The sequence below is a fragment of the Mirounga leonina genome, unplaced genomic scaffold (genome assembly GCF_011800145.1).
Source record: "Mirounga leonina isolate KUSES-001 unplaced genomic scaffold, KU_Mleo_1.0 Mir_173, whole genome shotgun sequence".
NCBI lineage: Eukaryota > Metazoa > Chordata > Mammalia > Carnivora > Phocidae > Mirounga > Mirounga leonina.
In genome coordinates this window covers 43,600,689-43,620,772 of record NW_023270447.1, presented here as the reverse complement: position 1 = coordinate 43,620,772, position 20,084 = coordinate 43,600,689, and the positions used below count along the sequence as shown (strand labels likewise).

The following is a 20,084-nucleotide window of genomic DNA, read 5'->3' as shown; positions in this document are numbered from 1 at the left end:
GGACATCCTTGTAGATGAGTTTAAAAAATACTTTCTTGGACCCTGTAAAAACCTTTGCCCCTTCTTTCTTATCCCCAAGTAGTAAAAACTAAGCATTCCTTATTATTGGCTTTGGAAAGAGTAGGGTGATTATTTTTAGATAGCTTATATGTATGTAGAATAACTTTTTAAAAAAAGATTTATTCATTTGAGAGAGAGAGAGAGAGAGAGAGAAAGAGAGAGAATACAAGTGGGGAGGAGGGGCAGGGGGAGAGGGGGTAGAAGCTGATCCCCTGCTGAGCCTGACACAGGACTCCATCCCAGGTCCTGGGTTCATGACCTGAGCCGAAGGTAGACGCTTAACCGACTGAGCCACCCAGGCGCCCCTAGAATAATTTTTTAAATATGACCTAGAGCCTTTGTGCCTTATACACTAATATACTCTTGTATATTGTTAACAAGTTTGTGTAGCTCTTCTGTGCCTTTTTAGATTTGTTTTCAATAAAACAGATAAATAAAGCAGGTGAAACAGTGTTGAAAAAAGTCCAACTAATACGATACTTGTGTTGACTCCTACTTTGGAGACTCGAGTTTAGTTAGGTTGGATCTCACTATATAAAGTAAGTATTGGCTAAGCATTTTATAGAAGTCATAGTTTTGAAAACACATTTGTTTGGCTATATTTACTGCAATGATAGTGGATTTGAATCTAATATATGATTGAACTATCTACAAGGGAAAAAAGCAGCTTGAATATATGCATTTTGCATATCCTTTTGTGATAACATGGGACACTAATTGGATCACCGGGATGGATATAGGGGGAGAGAAAAGAGTGATTTTGACTGATTTACCATGAACATAAATATGAAAGCCTATGAAAGCCTATGTATTTTAATAGATAGTTTCAAGTTAAAATCCCTTAGTTTTAGGTATTAAATGTAGGGAAATTTTAATTTTATGGGTTCAAATTCAGCCTAGATCATTTTTCTTTTCTTTTCTTTTGAGAGAGAGAACACATGTGCACAAGCAAGTAGGGGAGAGGCAGAGGGAGAGGGATGGGGAGGGAGAATCTTAAGCAGGCTCCATCCCCAGCGTAACTCAGATGGGGGTTCCATCTCACAACCCTGGGATCATTACCTGAGCCAAAATCAAGAGTCGGCTGCTTAACCGACTGAGCCACCCAGGTGCCCCCAGATCATTTCTTAATTGAGCTTATTCTTTAATTAAAAAATACAGAATATACAACAAAGAATCTCTCACACCTGTCTACCATCTGCCCAGTTTTCTCTCTGTCCCCTAGACTTGTTAATTTTGGTATATCCTTACAGTTCATTTATATAAACATAAACAAATATGAATATATATATATATCTTTATGGCCCTCCTTTTTTACATGTAAACATTTTTTTATACACAGAAAAACAGACTTTGGTAGCCTCAGTGATTTTTAAGGACAAGATATCTGAGCATTCAAGCAGTTAAAAAAAAATCTTTTAGGCAAAGCACCAGAATGTGGTGGTGAAGGAAAAAAGACTGGAGTGATTAGCTTTATATTCTTCCCTTTTCTTTTTTTTTTAAAGATTTTATTTATTTATTCATGAGAGACAGAGAGACAGAGGCAGAGGGAGAAGCAGGCTCCCCGCGGAGCAGGGAGCCCGATGCGGGACTCTATCCCAGGACCCTGGGATCATGACCTGAGCTGAAGGCAGACGCTTAACCAACTGAGCCACCCAGGCGTCCCTCTTTTGTATTTTCTAAAGATCCCAGACTCCACCAGTTAACTATATCCCATTAGCAAGAGCAGAGAGGCTAGCGCAGCTTTCCCAGCCAATTTATATCTGTGGCACTGTGACCACATGAGAAAAGTGAACTAAAAGGGACAGGACTGGTAAGGAGGAGAGCAAGGACCATAAGAGAACAGTTTTGAACTGTGTCCCATATGGGAATAAACAAGAATTTAAAGTAAAGCATAGAAGAGGGGGTTGGGGGCGCCTGGGTGGCTCAGTTGGTTAAGCGTCTGCCTTCGGCTCAGGTCATGATCCTGGAGTCCCAGGATCGAGTCCCACATCGGGCTCCCTGCTCAGCAGGGAGTCTGCTTCTCCCTCTGACCCTCTTCCCTCTCATGCTCTCTGTCTCTCATTCTCTCTCTCGCAAATAAATAAAAAAATCTTAAAAAAAAAAAATCCAAAAAAAAAAAGAAGAGGGGGTTGGGAGAACATGCAATTATGTACTGATTGTGTCAACTGCTAAAACTCTGAAGTTGACCTCTTTTCATATCATAATGGAACATTTACATAAATCTGGGTATTTGTTTATAAAGTCTTGGTATCCTTATTAAAGGATTTTTAAACATTAAAAAAAAATCTCAAAAAAGGGGCGCCCAGGGGCGCCTGGGTGGCTCAGTTGGTTAAGCGACTGCCTTCGGCTCAGGTCATGATCCTGGAGTCCCTGGATCGAGTCCCGCATCGGGCTCCCTGCTCGGCAGGGAGTCTGCTTCTCCCTCTGACCTTCCCCCCTCTCATGTGCTCTCTCTCTCTCTCTCTCATTCTCTCTGTCTCAAATAAATAAATAAAATCTTAAAAAAAAAAAAAAGGGGGCGCCTGGGCGGCTCAGTCGGTTAAATGTCTGCCTTCGGCTCAGGTCATGATCTCAGGGTCCTGGGATCGAGCTCCCTGCTCAACGGGGAATCTGCTTCTCCCTCTGCCCTCCCCCCAACCCTGCTTGTGTTTGCTCTCTCTCTCTCTCTCTCTCAAATAAATAAAATCTTTAAAAAAAAATCTCAAAAAACCCCACCAAAACCCCAGGCTTAATTGAATTTTCATAGAAATCACTAACTTGATTCTAAACCTTGTACTAGCTTATGTATGTCTTTTCCAGTGGCACATTTTCCCTCCCTTCTGCAAGTGTTCGAAATGGACACCACTTTGACACACGTGTTTTCTTTTACAGAATGGCAGTAATGCCACAGAAGGTGGAGATGTGAATCGAATGTAAACAATGTTGGCTGTCATGTTTTACAGCTTTGGAGAGTGGAAAGGACCATTTACATAGGACAGACTAAAACGCTGTTTGAAAGCCTATTTATGAGAAAAGCTAGATGGCAAATTTTAAATTAAGTAATATCTTGTATATATTCAAGTCCATCAAATAAAACTAAATTAATCCTAAAGAACTTTTAAAATTGCAGACATTCCACTGTCCTTCTCCCAAAAAGATGTCATTTCGAAAAATGGATCCTAGCTGTACAATAGGATTTTACTGTCGAAATGTTCAGGACTTTAAACGAGCTTCTGAAGAAATCACTAAGGTAATTTTATTTAAAATATTATAATATTTGTAAATGACCTAAATTTTATTAGAGATAACCTATCAGAGGACAAAAATCTGTAAATTATTCTTTTGTAAAATTTCCCCTTGAATGTTAATATTATTAGGAATTTTGTGAACCAGAAAATAAAACTATTTGGGGACTCCTAGCCTTTGAGACTAATGAAATCAACTAGTGACCAGCTGAAAGTATCCATTGCTCCACTAGGTGGCACTGTTGAAATAAAAATCCCTTTGCAAACTAGCCTTGTGCAAGCAATTAGGTTATATTTTATTTGAAGAGGATTTTAAAAGGGCAATACCTTAGGGGGTAGAAAAAAATTAATGAAGTATTTGATCAAGCCAAATTGTGCATTATTTCTTGTTAGTCCAAGTGCTTCTTTGATTTTTTTTTAAAGAGAAATGGTATTTTTGGATTTCTCAGAACTGCTTTATAAAATGAGCTGTGTTGTTACCTTCCAATAAGCTTGTCTAATCTGATCTGTTCTACTTATAGGATCTTTGAAATAGGTTTATTTAACTCCCTCTCATTACCTTTAAACCTCAGCATTTTTTTGGTCCTTGAGTACTGCTAAAACATTTATAGAACCTTAAGGTCTGTCTGTATTTAATACTTTAGAAAATAAAAAGGATTACTTATTTAGGAAGTAAGCATAACTGGATGGCTGTCTTTATTAGTATCAATAATTATAGGCTATCATTTTATGGTAAGTAAAACCAATACTAGACTCATTTTTTGGAATTTTTAACTTGAGCTCAGGTGTAACAGTACTCATTACTGCTTTAATTTCCAGTTATTTTTCTTCTGGAAAATGGACCTGATGGGTTGAAATTTGATTTTTACAATGTAAGAATAGAATGAAAAAGTTAAATAAAAAAGTTTCATATAAGCTTAGTTTACTTGACCTGCCCTGCAAAAGAGGAAATTTAACAGGAAGATGACAGAAAAATGAATGAGAGGAGAAAATGAGATATGTGAGAACCTTTCCTTATTCTACATTTCTCATAGTTGCCGTCTTTTCATTCTCCTTTTTAACCCAGAGGGCCAAGTGAACTGAACAAAATGTGTCTTCTCCGTTTCCCCCCCTCTTTCAATTACTTGACGTTATTATATACATTTGTTTAATTTTTCTTTGGCAACTCTGTCTTTATAAAGTATCATGTCAAATATGTGCTAAAATACACAAATCCAGCTGATATTATAATATAGAGTGATGTTGATGACCATTTCCCATTTGAAGTCCTGTTGCTGTTTATGCTAGTTTATTTTCTCTCTAGGTGAAAATAAGTGTGTTTAAAACAGTAAAGTAGTCTATTCCTGGAATAGAAACAAATCAAATTATTACCAAATTGAAGAATCAAGATGAACAAATGAGTTGCATGTTGATGTTTTCTGATTAAAACTTACAGTTTTTGTGGGTTATATATATATGTATATATATATAATATATTGCCTATATATTTATAAGTGTGTGTATTTATATATATTATGGTTTTTACATGGTAAAAATACTTAGAAATTATTGCTCATGATGCATCAGAGTAATATGCAATATTTAAACAAAGGGAAACCATATTGAAATACCATTTGGAAGTACTGAGAATTTTGCCAGAGTCAATTAACTTTATTTAATAATAGTGTTGTTCTTAAGTTAATAGCTTTTCATAGCAGTATCAAAAACTCTCTTTGTTGATTAATAACTTGATCATTTACTTTTGCTTGGAAGGTTGTAAGTTAAATAGTTTTCCTTTTCATCTTAAAAACTGAACTTGGCAGGTTTATGTTAAACTTACTTTTTTCTCTTTAAAAATTAAAACAATTTAAATTACTTGTTTCAATACAGGATATAATTTCAGTTGTCTCATTTTGAAAATAAAGCTAGGTAGCCTAGATTCTCATGTTTAATTTGTAATGCTATATGGATGAGTATTCTAATGCCTTATACTATATGATTTTTAAAATATTAATAAAAATTGTGAAATTAATTTAGTGTTTAGCAGAACTCAGCCCAGCAAGTATCTGAGTAACTACCATGTTGAAAGTATAAAATGACCAAGCCATAATCCCTACTTTTGAACAGTTATAAGGCTTCTGCCCTCAAGTAGCATTTATAGGCCAGGAGAGGGAATAAGACAAGTACATATACATTACATTGAATATGATAAGCACCCATACAGAAATAGAAAAAAATTGACAGAAGAAGGAAGGATGCTGAAATGAGAGCAATGTCACATCCAAGTCAAAGTTCTTTATTGTGATGGTGATATTTAATTTGGTCCTTAAAGTGTAGGCTTAAGGAGAAGGAAGGTTACTTCAAGCAGAGGAAGTAACAAGAGGAAAGGTATTGGAAAAGGAAAATGTAGAGCATGTCTAGAGAATGGCGATTAGTCCAATTTGTTAGGTGCCAAGGGTACATGTAGAGTAGGATTTCTGTCTTCTGACTGCCTAAATTAGGATCCTCTATGACTTGGGAGTCTGCAGTTCTAACAAGCCTCCCAAGTAGTCTTGTACAACAAATTTGAGAACTACTGGTGGAAGATTGCAACCCAAAGTGTGATACTTGATGTTTTTAGGTAGCACCAGCATACATATTTTAATCTATATATATTTATTTATATTCATATTAGAAAAATATAACTGGCATATTAAACATGTGATTTCCTGTTAGTGATTTGTACAAGGCTATTTAAGTTAAAAACTATGGAAAGAAAAATAATCATTAATCGTAACAGAGATGGCGTACATAAAAAAATAATGAAGGAAGCATGTATGTGTCCAAGGCTTGGGAAACACTGCTGTAGGAAACAGCAAAGGATGAGGCTAGAAAAGGAAGTTGGATAATATTGTGGAGAATCTTGAATGCCAAGCTGAAGAGGTCTGTAATTTAGCAATATGTTGATTTTATTAAATTATTTTTTAATTTCAAGCATACAGAAATATAGAGAATAACATAATAAATACCCATGTGCTACCATTGAGCATAAGGAAAAAAAATACGTATATAATTGAAGCATCTTAACCTTTCCCAATCTTATTCTTTTCCTTCCTTCCCAGTGGTAACTATTATCCTAAGTTAGTATATAAAACTCATATTTTATATTATATCATAAACAACATATATTACTTTGCATGTTATTAAATTTATCATAAATGGTATGTTTATATGAAAATGTATATATCCTGCAATTTGCTTTTTCATTTAATAGTGACTTAGAAATTAGATCTATACGTATTGGTCTAGCTTATTCATAACTGAATAGTAGTACATTTTGCAATATACTACTTTTTATTTAAACTGTCTTTTGTTGATGGTCATCTAGCTTGTTTTTCAATTACAAATAATGTTTTTAAGAATATTCTTGTTTATATCTCTTCATTTACGTGTACTACATTAACTGGGATTATTACAGTAGATACCCTAGATACACACTAGAGTGGAATTGCTGGGTCACAGGGTATGCATATTTTTAGATTTGCTGGATATTGTTAAATGCTCTCCAAAGTGGTCATACCAAGCAGTATATGAAAATTTCCAATGATTCACATTCTTATTAACACTTGATATTGTAAGACTTTTATACTTTTAACCAGTCTCATAGATATAAATCTCATGGATATAAATATATATAACTACATAGTATCTCTTTGTAGTTTTAATTTATATTTCTCTGATTAATAGTGAAATTGAGCATCTTATCAAAGTTTATTGGTCCTTTGGTTCCCCTTTTGTGAGTTTATTTATTTCCTTTCGCTAATTCTCTGTAAGGTTATTTGAGTTGAAGGAAATCAAATCAAATTTATAATTCTGGATACTACCACTTGTTGGCTCAATGTGTTGTAAACATATTCTCCCAGGCTACTATTTTCACTTGTTAATGGTGTCTTTAATTTTAGTCAAATTCGTAAATCTTTTTCTTTATGGTCTTTGAATTTTTTATCAAAGAAATCTGTAATAACCAAAGTCACAAACAAATTCCCTACATTTCTTCCAAAAGTTTTATGTTTCACATTTAAAACTTGTATATGTCTTAAGATCTGCATCTTTTTGGGGGAAACATGGATAACTGGTTGTTCTAGCGTTATTTATTAAAAAGCCTAACCTTTCTTCATTGATTTGTAATGCCTTCTTCAAAGACTTGGATGAGGACAGAGCTGTGGGATGGGAGAGGAAGGAACTGTTTTGAGAGTTAGTGAAAGTAGAATCTATAAGACCAAGCAGTTTCTGGGACTTGAGGGCAAGTGAAAGGGAGAGCCCCAAAACAGTCTGCTGTACATCTATCTGAGTGTCTAGGAGAAAAAAATTAATAGTTCATTAATATGACAGTTCAGGTAATCAACAAGATTTGAGTGCTCTCACCCCTACCATTCTGCCAAAGCTCCTCTCAGGGTCACTAATGCCCCCCACATTGCTAAGTCCATTGGTCATATCTTAGTCTTCATCCCACCTATCCTAACCTTAATATTTGCCATAGCTGAACATCCACTACACCTTCATACATCTTCTTCATTTGGCTTCTACAACCACTCTCTTGGTTTTTCCCATTCTTCACTAGTTTTTCCTTCTCAATTCTCCTTTGTCTGCTCTTCTCCCCAGTCTCTTTAATGTTGGAGCACCCCATGGCTTAGTCTTCAGTTCTCACATCTTTTTTATCTTGGTGATTTCATCTAGTCCTATGGCTTTAAATATCAATTATAAGTCAACTAAAACCAAGATCATGTCTTTAACTCAAACCTCTTTTTCCAATTACAGATTATATATCTCCAAATGCCATTCAGCATCCTTTGTATGTCTGATGCACATTTCCAAAATCAAATTCTGATCTTTCTTTTCAAGCCTGTTTCTGCTCATAATTTTCCTCATCTCATTTAAGGGCAAATTTATCTGCTAAGGCCAAAAGCTTGGAGTTATCCTTACCTCCTTTCTCTCTCTCAAATCCTATAACCAATTAGATGTTCAATATATATCTAGAATCAGACCACTTTTCATACCTCTACTGATACTATTATGGTCTGCAATGTCCTAATTTGGTTCTAAACCCCCATCCCCCAAACCTATTCTTGATTTAGCAGCCTCGCTGATCTTCCTTTCCTCAGAAACCTGCATTGACTTTTCAGTTCACTTATAAATTAAAAAAACTCTTACCATATCCTCCAAGGCCCCAGATGATGTGTATCTCCATGCCCCATTCCCTCACCTCAAACCCTCATCTTCTTACTCTACCCTCTTTCACTCTGCTTGAGTCATGTTGGCCTCCTTGCAGATGTCTAACCTAATGGCGATGGACTGGAATGCTTTTTTCCTCAGATATCTGTGGGACGGATTCCCTTGCTTCCTTTAATTAAGTCTTGGCTCAGATGTCTCCTCAGTGAGGCATAATCTGAGCACCTTATTTAAAGATGCAGTGTTCCCCACCATTCCCTCTTACCTTGTCATTTTATTTTTTTCTTAGCACTTACTACTTCCTAATACACTATATAATTTACTTATCTATTATATTTATTATCTGTCTTCCCCAGTGGAATATAAACTTCACAAGGGCAGGAATGTTTTGCCTGTTTTAGGCCATTGATGTATCCCAAAGCATCTAAAACAGTGCCTGGCCCATAGTAAGTACTCACTGTGTTGAATGATGACTGTCTGGAGCTGGGTATGCACTGGTGAGCAAGAAAGTTATGACTCCTAGCTTCATGAACATATGTCTAAGTGGACAAGATGAACGTTAAATCCACAAGTGGATAACAAAAATTTAAAATTCCTTAAAAATATAGTGTTATGGACAAGAAAAATAGGAAACATATAATTTAATTTGGGGAGTACAAATTTTATAAGATTTATCCGTTGCATTTTCCTTAAGGTCCAGATAAAAGTCTGGGAATCATCCTGGATCCCTTGCTCTATCTCACAACCCATGCCCAAAATTCATCAGCAAAGTCTACCATCTCTCCTTTAGAATATATTTAGAATTTGGTGACTTCTCACCATGACCATTATTACCCTGGTACACCATTATATCTTCCTTGGGATTATTGTAGTAGCTTCTTAACTGATCTCCCTTGTTCTGTCTATAGGATATCTTCTAAGTATAGCAGCCTGAATGATCTTGTTAAAATGTTAACTAACATCATGTTACTTTTTAATTCAAAACTCTACAGTAATTTTTTAACTCCGAGTAAAAGCCCACTACTCTTCCAGTTACCTATAAGGCTTTCTATAAATGGAATCTCCCTCTATCCACCCCCCACCTGACCTTATCCCCTTCCTCTCTCAAGTCCAGCCACACTTAGCTTCCTTGAAAATGCTAGGTGCCCTTCTCTTTCAAGGATTCTGCTTGTTTTCCTGTGCCTGAAATTCTCTTCCTGCAGATATTCTCATGATTCTCTCCTTCACTTTTTTCAGGTCTTTACTCACCTGTCACCTTCTTAGTCTTTTCCTGGCCACCCTTTATGTATTCGTTATTTCATTCTTTCCTTGTGTTAGTTTTCTCCTTAGCATATTCATTTAAGTACACACACAAACACACATTCTGTTATATCATATATAAACACATTACGTATATTGAATTTATTTACCAGTTTTCTACTCTACTGGAATGTAATTTCAATAAGGGGTATTTGTTGGTTTTGTATATTATTGTTTCCCCAGTGCCTAGAACTGCCTGTCACATTGGAGGAATCCATAAATATTTGTTGAATGAAGGAATGAAAGAGATTTTGTAATAAGTTTGTCTTATAAATTAGCAAGGAGCTCAGTAATTGAATTATAGCAAATCTAGTATGTTTTCACCTATTTCTTCTGTTGTATTTTCTTCTTTTTTAATGGCTATATTATTTCTTCTCCCCAAGGAAATTAATTATAGTAATTTTGAAATTTTCTTCTGCTTTTTTTTGCTGTTTCTGTTTCCTTCTGGATCCTTTTTTGTTTTTGCTTTCATCTTCCAGTTCTCCCTTGGATGCTTTCCCTCAAATAACTGGTGATCTTCTGTGTCTGTTTATACTTAAGAATGAGGCACTAAAGAGGTGAGTAGAAGTTATGTGTGTTTGAGCATGGCTTTTTAGCTGGTGATTTTCAATATTAGGATGATCAGGTGATGAGTATGCCTTTTCATTGGGTGACCTCCAAGTGTTCGTAAGTGATAATCTTTTCTCTGGAGTTGTCCCATTTTTTTTCATGGAGGAGTTCTGCCATCTCCCTGTGAAATGTAAGTTGCTTGCTGGTGCTTTAGGACCAAGAAGTGAAGGATACTGAAGGGCCCTCCAGTTTAATATTTTTAGAGTCTCACTTAAATCTTTAGCTTTTGTAGTCATCACTGTGCCTGGTGTACTAAAGGCCGTATCTTTATTCAGTTTTTCCAAAGAATACATCTTTATTTTTCTGTCTGTAGGATGTCTAGTGTGGAGCAAAGAAGGGTATTGGTTGTGAGGAGGGACCTGGGAATTGAGTCTGTATGTTAGGCTTTCAATGAGTTTCTTTGTTTTCAGTTTTGTGTCTCACCTCTGTTTTTGTGCTTTTATATACTCTTCGTCTCCAAGTTCTGCAGGGTGAACTTGCTCACTTTTCATAAGTATCCTGCCAACACATCTCTTTCCCAATCCCTGAACTTAGATTATATATATCTCCTCTGCTCTGCTGTCTTGGAAAAAGGCCTGATGTAGGTTATTGTTATCTTATCTCACATCCTCTATTCCTCCTTTTTTTTCACTTGTTCTCAGCCTGAAGATAATTGTAAGATAAAATACTATTTTTTAATGATAAACTTAACTGCCTAATAGTACTGATGTTTGAGACCAGAAAATCTCAAATAAAAATGTGAGTATTAGGAAATTGTTTGATTATGGATGTCCACACAGGAAAAAATATTTACAAGTAGCCAGCTGTCCTCTAGCTATAGAACAAAATTTATATTACAGCCATTGAATCCTAGTATCTAAGAGATCTTAGAGGTTACTCAATCCAAAGCTAACATTTGTGGAGTCCTTACCATATGTTTGATATTGTGCTACACACTTGATATACATTATTTCATTTAATCTACACAAACCTTCTGAGGTAGGTACTGCTATCCCCTTGTACACATGTGGAATCTTGTACTTACAGAGGTTCAGTAACCTTCATAAAGGTCACAACTAATAAATGATAGTGCTGAGATTCAAAACTCAGACAGTTTAACTTTGAGAGTATGTGCTCGTAAGCACTATTCTCTACAGTCTCCTATTTATCCATCAATCCACATGGTCCAGACAGTTGACTATCTAGTCTTCAGTTCAGGTAGTGGTGAGCTAAGTATTTTCCTTGGAAGTCTTCAATTTTTGGACAGACCCTTATTGTTAAAAAAGCATTTCTTATATTGAGTTGGAATCATTCTCTATGTAACTTTTACTCCTTCATCGCACAAAGCAGGAGAATAAGTTTACTTCTTCTAGAACAAACATTCCCATTTTCTCCAATGGTATGCAATTTCTCATACCCATTGCTATTTTGGTAAATGTCTTTTTGTAAACACCTTAGTGTGTCAGGTTTATGTTCATGATTATATTTCCCCTCCTAGTTCTGTATTCTCCAAGTGAAATCTGAGGGATATTTTTCTTTCATAGGTCTTCTTTACTTCTGGAATTTAATGATAAGAACTCTGATTCTTTTAAAGTCTTCAGGGACTTATTGTTTACTTGGGAAGACATGAAATGGATATTAAAGTAAAATGACTGTAAAAATATATTTAGTAAATACTAACATTGTGATAATAATGGCAGCAATAATAGCCAACATATTAGAGGCCAGGAAATCTTCTGAGTACTTTACATATATTAATTGATTTAATCCTCACCACTTTGTGGCATAGATGTTATCAATACTGACATTTTACAGCCTAAGGCAAATGAGTCAGTCTAGTTAAGTAACTTGCCCAGGGTCCTATAGTTTGTAGGTATTAGCCAGGTTCGGAGCAGAGACTAAGTTCCATAGTCCATGTTTGTAATCCTTATGCTACACTAGACGATCTGTATGACTTTGGAGAAAGCTATAAGCACTTCAGAATGAGGTACTTGGCAGTGGGCTGGAGCTTTGAGGACTGACTGAGTTTGTATGATCAGAAAGGAAGTATGAAGGGCAGCTAGATGATAGGAACATCATGAGCAGAAACATTACAGTAGAATGTTATGGACTGTTTATGGTTGAATGTTATGAAGTAGAATGTTTAATGTGGCTAACAAGGGCCTGGATGATCTGGCTCTTGTGTACCAACCATCTTCCTTTTTTCTTCTACCCTTGAGCCACACTAGCCTTTTTTCTGTTCTTTGAACATGCTGAGTGTACTGGCATCCTAGGCCTTCGTACTAGCTGATTTTCCTACCTGGAGTGCTCTTCTCCTAGAACTCTAATGTGTGGTTGCTTATTGTCATTTGGGTCTCAGCTTGGCCTTTTCTGACCACAGAACCTACAGCAGCCTTCCCGTCCTTCCTTACCACATTACCCTGTTTTATTTTTATCATGGTTCTCCTCTCTGAATGGTGTGCAAGCACCATTAGTTACCTGTTCTATATCCACCTCTTTTTTGTGGTTATTTTGCTAAGAGAATTCTGCTTTTGTTTGGGGGGACAGTGTACCCAAATATTCATTTTTCTTGGTCTCCTTTGTATTTAAGCACAACTTGGCCAGTGAAAGATAAGTGGATGTGTGCTGGAAGTATCTGGGAAAAATTTTGCTCTTCTGATAAAATGGTAGATTTAGATGTGGTTCTGTCAGTCCCCTTATATCTGCCTGCCCCTGCCTTGAATGTGAACTCAACACCAGGGGTTTCAGTGGTACTTTGTGATCATGAGGGAAAGGCCAAGAGAATTGTAGGAACTGTTTGACATCTATTAACCAAAGCCAGCAATGTCAGACTTTTTGTTATGTGATAACAATTCCTGGTACCTAAAGCCATTGTTGTATTTTAGCTTACTTTTTGTCAGTTGGCACAAAAACCATTCCTAATTAATAAAGATGATGTTATCAATGATAGAAACCTGAAGTCTGGAAGGGAGCTAATTTTGGGAGGCAGAAATGATCATCAGTTTGAGTAGATACTGCAGCATGCCTCTACTTACTGTAGGAAGCGGTATAGTATAGTGGTTGTAACAGAACCAGACTGCTTAAGTTTAAATCCTGGCTCTGTGAGTTACTAGCTGTGTGAACTTGCACAAGTCACCTAACCCCTCAACTGTAAATTATGTATAATAACAAAGCCTAACAGAGAGATGGCTGAAACTGAGAGTAGATAATATTAAAAGATTTTATTTATTTATTTGAGAGAGAGAGCACACGGCAGTGGGAGCGGCAGGCTCTGCTGAGCAGGGAGCCCGATGCGGGGCTCGATCCCAGGATCCTGGGATCATGAGCTGAGCCGAAGGCAGATGCTTAACAGGCGCCCCAGATAATATTTTTGAGAATATAGAATATATAAAGAAGATAAAGGATCAATAATTGATTAATACCTGCATTTTGGGATGTAGGAATAAGTGGAGTCAATGAAGGAGATAGAGAAGAAATAGTTCAGAAAATAGGAGAAACAGGAAAGCAAAATTACAGAAATCAAAGGAAGTGAATATTTTAAGAAAGTAATGCTTGGAAGTATTGGTTGCTGGAAAAGTATCAAGAGAATAGGAACTAATAAAAGCCTTTTTTATTTCAGGACCAGAAGAGAGTATTTTCAGTATAGTGAGGGGTAAAAGTTGGGTTACAGTAATTGAGCAGAGAGAAGACAGGAATGAGTATCACATGTACATTTAACTTACTTCAGTTCAGCTACATGAACTCTTGCAATAAAACATGTATTTAACCATGTGTGCTCTTTATTACATACTCTAATATAGACTGTAGTGTGTTGTACATTTATACATGTTACGGAATAGGGTTATACACACAAGACTATACATAACACCCTTTAAACAATTTAAAGGCCTTTTGAAAATAATTCTGACTATGTTGATTTTGACTGTATTTGATTTTCACATTATGGGCTGACTTTAGAACCTAACCACTACATAAAAAGTAGCTCCACTGTGAACATAATGTTGAATATAGACCACATAGATCTAGACTGCTCTGTACTGGGTATAATTTTACATGTGTGGAGGCAGAGGCTAGAGGTAAATAAAGGTTTTGACCTGGGGAGAAGAGGTCATCTCCTGGTTCTATTTCTGTTCTTCCTTACACCTTCGAGCATTATGAAGGAAGAAATTGCTTAACTTCTGTCCTCCAGCTTTTTCCTTTGTAGATTTTTGAAACCTGTCAACGTAGCACATAGGAAAAATGTGATAAATTATTTGACCTCCTGAAAAATGATTTGCCTTTTAGATAATAAAGCTGCTTTAGTGTATCTTTGATTATCATGTTATTAAAATACAACAGAGGACTTGCCTATTCTAAAATTATTGTTGAGCAAACCACTGAATCACCTTTTGAAAAGCGACTATGAAATAGTAAACTCAGTTTTCTTAAATTTTTATTTATTTATGTATGTATTTATTTATTTATTTGAGAGAGAGAGAATGAGAGACAGAGAGCATGAGAGGGAGGAGGGTCAGAGGGAGAAGCAGACTCCCTGCCGAGCAGGGAGCCCAATGCGGGACTCGATCCAGGGACTCCAGGATCATGACCTGAGCCGAAGGCAGTCGCCCAACCAACTGAGCCACCCAGGCGCCCATCTTAAATTTTTTTAAAAATGGTTTTCTCCTAACTATCCAAGATATACATGTTAGAAAGTTTGGAAATTAGAAGTGTTACAAAAAAATCACCACTAAGTCTTTCATTCATAGATAACTTGATATTTTATTGTATATCTTTCTAGTCTTTTGAAAATACTTACTTAAAATGATTTGAACATAATTGAGATTAAATTTTAGATATAGCTTTATATCCTGTTTTTTTCTTTTAACATTATATAATAGATTTCCCAAGTTATTAAATAACTTTTGTTATCTTTTATTTTGTATAGTATTTCAATCGATAATACCCTATGTCATATAGATAACCTAGTTTAGAATTTTTTTTTTCATGTAGATTTTATGTTATCCATCATGGAGGGACTTTAAGCTTAGTTTTGACTTGTAATATAAGAAAGGAAAACTAAAGTTTTCACTTTTGACAAAAGTTTTTAGAATCAAATTTTCAAATCAATGGTTATTCTTAAAAAAAAAAGTCTGCAAAAATTCTTGATAGGGTGCTTATGAGCTAGGAAAAGTGTTTAAAAAGCATGTTGATAAGTGATTGAGGCCTAATAACCCAAATAATTCCTTATTAGTTTCTCTTTTTATTGTTGCTGCTGCTGTTAAGTCATCTTGGGAAAGTAATTTAAATCCTTTGGGGCTCAATTTTCCCATTTATAAAATGTGAGTAAGCTCAATAATTTCTAAAGTTTCCTTTGGCATTCCATATTTCTTTGTTCTAAAATTATTTCTTCCCTGCCATATCATATTTATGTACTGATAGGTTATTACTTACCTTACTGCCCAACTCACTTGTCCTTTAATATATATATTTTAAATAGGCTTTATTTTTTAGAGCAGTTATAGTTTCATAGCAAAATTGAGTGAAAAATATAGAAAGTTTCCATATATTACCTTCCCCATCAGCATCCCCCACTAGACATCCCCCCAGTATGTATTATGACTGATGAACCTACATTGGACACATCATTATTATCACCCAAAGTCTATAGTTTACCTTACGGTTCACTCTTGGTATTATATATTCTGTGATTTTGGAAAGATGTATAATGATATGTAGACACCATTATGATATCATACAGAACAGTTTTCCTGCCCTAAAAATTTTTTGTATTCCACCTATTTATCTCTCCCTTCCTATTAACCCCTGGTAACCACTGGTCTTTTTACTACCTCCATAATTTTGTCTTTTCCCAAACATCATATTGTTGGAATCTTACAGTTTGTAGACTTTTCAAATTGTCTTCTTTCACTTAGTGATAGGCACTTAAGGTTCCTCCATGTTTTTTATGGCTTGATAGCTCATTTCTTTTTAATGCTGAGTAATATTTCATTGTCTGGATGTACCAATTTATTTATACATTCACCTACTGAAGGACATCTTTGTTGCTTCCAAGTTTTGGCCATTTTGAATAAAGCAAGTTTTTGTGTGGACATAAGTTTCAGTTCATTTGAGTAAACCTTTAATATATTTTTCATTTGATAATCTTTAAAATATTTTAAATAAATCAAGAAAAGTTAGAAAAACTGTAATTCTCAAAGCCTAAATCAATAAATACACATAAGGGGGCCTTACACTATGAGTGAGTTTGCAAAAAGTAGGTACATTTTGTAATTAAAGGACAGAGGGCCCCTTTCTGACATTTTGCCCCGGGTCACAGATTTGAATCTTAGTTGATGACCCACTAATAAACCTAAATGACTTCTTTATTGATCTTGAAAGAAAGGATGAAGAGATGATAATATTAGCTTTATTGTGCTGATTTGAAAATGATACAGTGCCCATTAGATACTGGACTTTAACAAGTGACATTAAATGAACATAAAATGACAACAATTTTCAACTGTATTCCAGCCATTGGCTGGAGGTGAAAGAGGCTTGATCACATTATTTTTATTTTCTGCACTTTTCCTTCTTTCTTCCCTTTTTTATTTTGTAGAGTGTAAATAAAATAAATTTGAGCAATGTATACTTTAGGAGAGCAATATGAATTATCGGTTATGATTTTCATTACATTTAATTTTTCTAAGTACTTGATTGTTTTTAAATGGTTCATTCTCATTCAATTTAAAAAATGTATTTCATATTAACTGTCTCATTGAAATATTTTAAGTTTAACACTGTATCTGTATGCTAGGGCTACATATTTATTTTAGCCACATTTTAAGAGAATCTATAAATGTAATATATAAGAATTTGATGATCCTTCAGTTGAATATTGACATTTGGGAGAATTTAGTTTTTACCCCTGAAATTATCCTTTAGAAACAAATTATAATTAATTGATCATGATTAATGATGTGTAAATACTGTTGATATTTTTTCAGCATTCTCTGTAATTCACATAAACTTTTCAGAATCCTTATAGGTCCTTGTTATCTATAGAAAAGTTTGTTTCTATCAAAATGTCATTCAAAAATTTTATTCATTTTTAATGAAAATTCTTTTAATTTTTTAATAGAATTTATTTAACAGAAAGATTTAAGGTGGTTTAGAATGGGTTGTTGGATTGTTAACGAATCCGAAATTGATAGAGGTTATAAAGGTTGTTGGTCTCCCCACAAAATTCCAGGTACTACTTTTTTCACTTCTGAATTATGTAGCTTTAAGAAGGTAATATGTAAGGTATGGATTATTACTATGTATAAGAACACTATTTTTCATGTTTACCAAATTACTGCAGAAATATTTTTTCAAATATGTGACTCTGAAAAGACTCAATTTTTAAAAATAAATTTTTATTACTGCTTTTGGTCAATTTAACAATCCTCTGAGGTAAGGAGATTGGGTATCTTTTGCTGCATTTTGTAGTTGATAGTCAGGTAGAGTAATTTTGTCCAAGGTCTCATCAAGGTAAGTTGTAGAATTGAGATTAGAATGAACCATCTGACTCAGTTTAATGGTTTTTCTTCTGTGTAATGGTCCCAGTCTTTCACAATATTTTACTATAGTCAGTGATACCATTTTGTTTTATTGTCTATTACTACCAAAAGAAGACAAATCTTGGTTCTTTAGTAAACCTTTAAGTCAGAAGGTGATTAGAAGACTTACTTTGAGGGGGGTAGGATGGGAATGATAATGTACTTAATTTTTGATGGTCTACTCTTAATGGAGAAGCAAGTATTTAGCTATAAGTAAACTCTACAATGCTGATGAACTTTTTGTCTTTTAGCCAGAACAGTGTAACAGTGGTACTGGATAAATGTAAATGAGAGAAACTAACAAGAGAGATTCAGGGCTAAAACATTAGACTTCATCATGTGGTCCTGCTGTGCACTCTTGCATCCAGTAAGGGATTTTTCTGTACTTTCTGTTACAGATGCTGAAAATTTCTTCTAAAGAGAGATATCCCTTATTTACTTTTGTAAATGGTCATTCCAGAGACTATGATTTTACATCTACTACAACCAATGAAGAAGACCTTTTCTCAGAGGATGAAAAGAAAAGATTAAAAAGATTTAGCACAGAAGAATTTGTCTTGCTCTAAAGATTAGTACATTTGTGCTTGTTGAGAAGAACTCTTCTGCAGGGGGAACAATGAAGAGAAACAAGTTTACTTGAAACCGGCTTATTTTCACAAGTATCTTAATTTTATATGTTCTTCAAAAAAAGAACATTTGAAAATATACAAGTTTTAAAGATATTTTTCTGAAGGAGAAATGATTTAATGAATCTTTATTTCTAATAAATATCAAGTGATTCTGGCTGCATTCCTATTTCCCTAAGATCTGCTAACGATAACTCTAACTTAACTATAAGCCTTCCAGTCTTCAAATTCTTCCACCTGAGGCCACTAGTCTCCTGAAGGTTTTTGATATAGGCCCCAAAATTGGGATCACCAAATAGGTTCAAAAGCTTCTATTTATACTAACAACCAGAAGACCAGAGAATGCATCTTGAGTGCTGCATAGCCTCCTGTTATTAATGCAGCCAAAGGATACTTATGGATGTATCTGGATATATTAAATAGCAATTGTTAGCTGTGATATGCATACAATTATATAAGTAGAATTGTGAGTTAATGTAATACTTAGCAATATGATTTTATAATGGCTCCTCATTTTGCTTGCTATCAAGCCTTCTCTGAGGAGTGAATATAAAGTATTGGTTTTCTCCAGAAATTTAAAGGTTATGTTATTAATATTAACTTCATCCAATCAAATCAGATAAAGGCAATTTTGAGATAGTAGCAGTTGTTTGTTTCCTGTCTCAAAAATGGAATTTTATGGGAATTCTGCTTACTATGGAGTTTTTAAACCTAAAGATAAGTACTAAGAAGGATATCAGTAGATGCTCCTCTATGTGATTTTTGCTATTTGTATAAATCAGTGTAGTGGTGTTTAGAAGTTGAGTCTATTTATAAGGTAAATCTGCCTTAAGTGTATTATGTGTTACTGAAAGGCAAATTTGTGATATAAAAATATAAGAGTTATTATTCAGCCAGGATTTTGTACTTTAATAAAGATGTGAGAACATAAAATACCTTTGTTTGGTTTTAATAGGATTATTTTAGTTCTTTAATTTGAAAAAAATCATTGTCTCATATGAAGTCTATTTATTTATAATGAAGGCAAGTAATACTGTTTCTTTGAAAGCAAAATATTAACTTCTTTTATGGAGCTTTCATGTTTCAGTGTGGAAAGGTGACTTATAAAGACATAAAATTGTGTATCATTTAAAGTCACTGATCTCTTCCATCAGAAAGCCTATTTGTTAGGTTTAGAGTTGCATGCAAAACTGAAGCAGAGGGGGCAGATTGCTTTAGTATGCCTGATGAGAGAAATCAGGTTTGGCATTTCCCTATGAGGACAGTTTATTGAATTGATATAAATGGCCTGAAATCTAAAATTTTCCTTTACTCCAGATAAAATCTAGACAAATTAAGTCCAGTACTAATTTTCCTAGAATGTCAAAGCATTATAGGAATAAGAAACCAGTAGTATGCCCGATTTTATGCACTGCAGTTGTCTCGTCTAAATTATTGCAGTTTGTTCTTTATATACACCTGCAATATTCACAGGATTTTACAACAAACACATCCAATGAAAGTACCCATACCTTCAAATGAAT

The 20,084-nt window shown here is 34.7% G+C and overlaps 1 protein-coding gene across 6 annotated transcripts in view; it reads left to right on the top strand.

The window, feature by feature from the left end:
• Window positions 1-19,496, top strand: part of ATG4C (autophagy related 4C cysteine peptidase) — an 87,648-nt gene extending 68,152 nt beyond the window's left edge. For 3 of the 6 annotated variants that reach the window (XM_035018387.1, XM_035018385.1, XM_035018386.1), the window contains exons 10-11: window positions 3,170-3,289; window positions 18,334-18,547. In XM_035018387.1, coding sequence (XP_034874278.1) covers window positions 3,170-3,289; window positions 18,334-18,501 — 288 coding nt within the window. In that variant the 3' untranslated portion in view covers window positions 18,502-18,547. Of the gene's footprint in view, window positions 1-2,931; window positions 3,146-3,169; window positions 3,290-10,249; window positions 10,328-18,333 lie in introns of those variants that run through there. The other 3 variants (XM_035018388.1, XM_035018384.1, XM_035018389.1) reach the window with 3 other exon arrangements.
• Window positions 19,497-20,084: the final 588 nt, after the last annotated feature.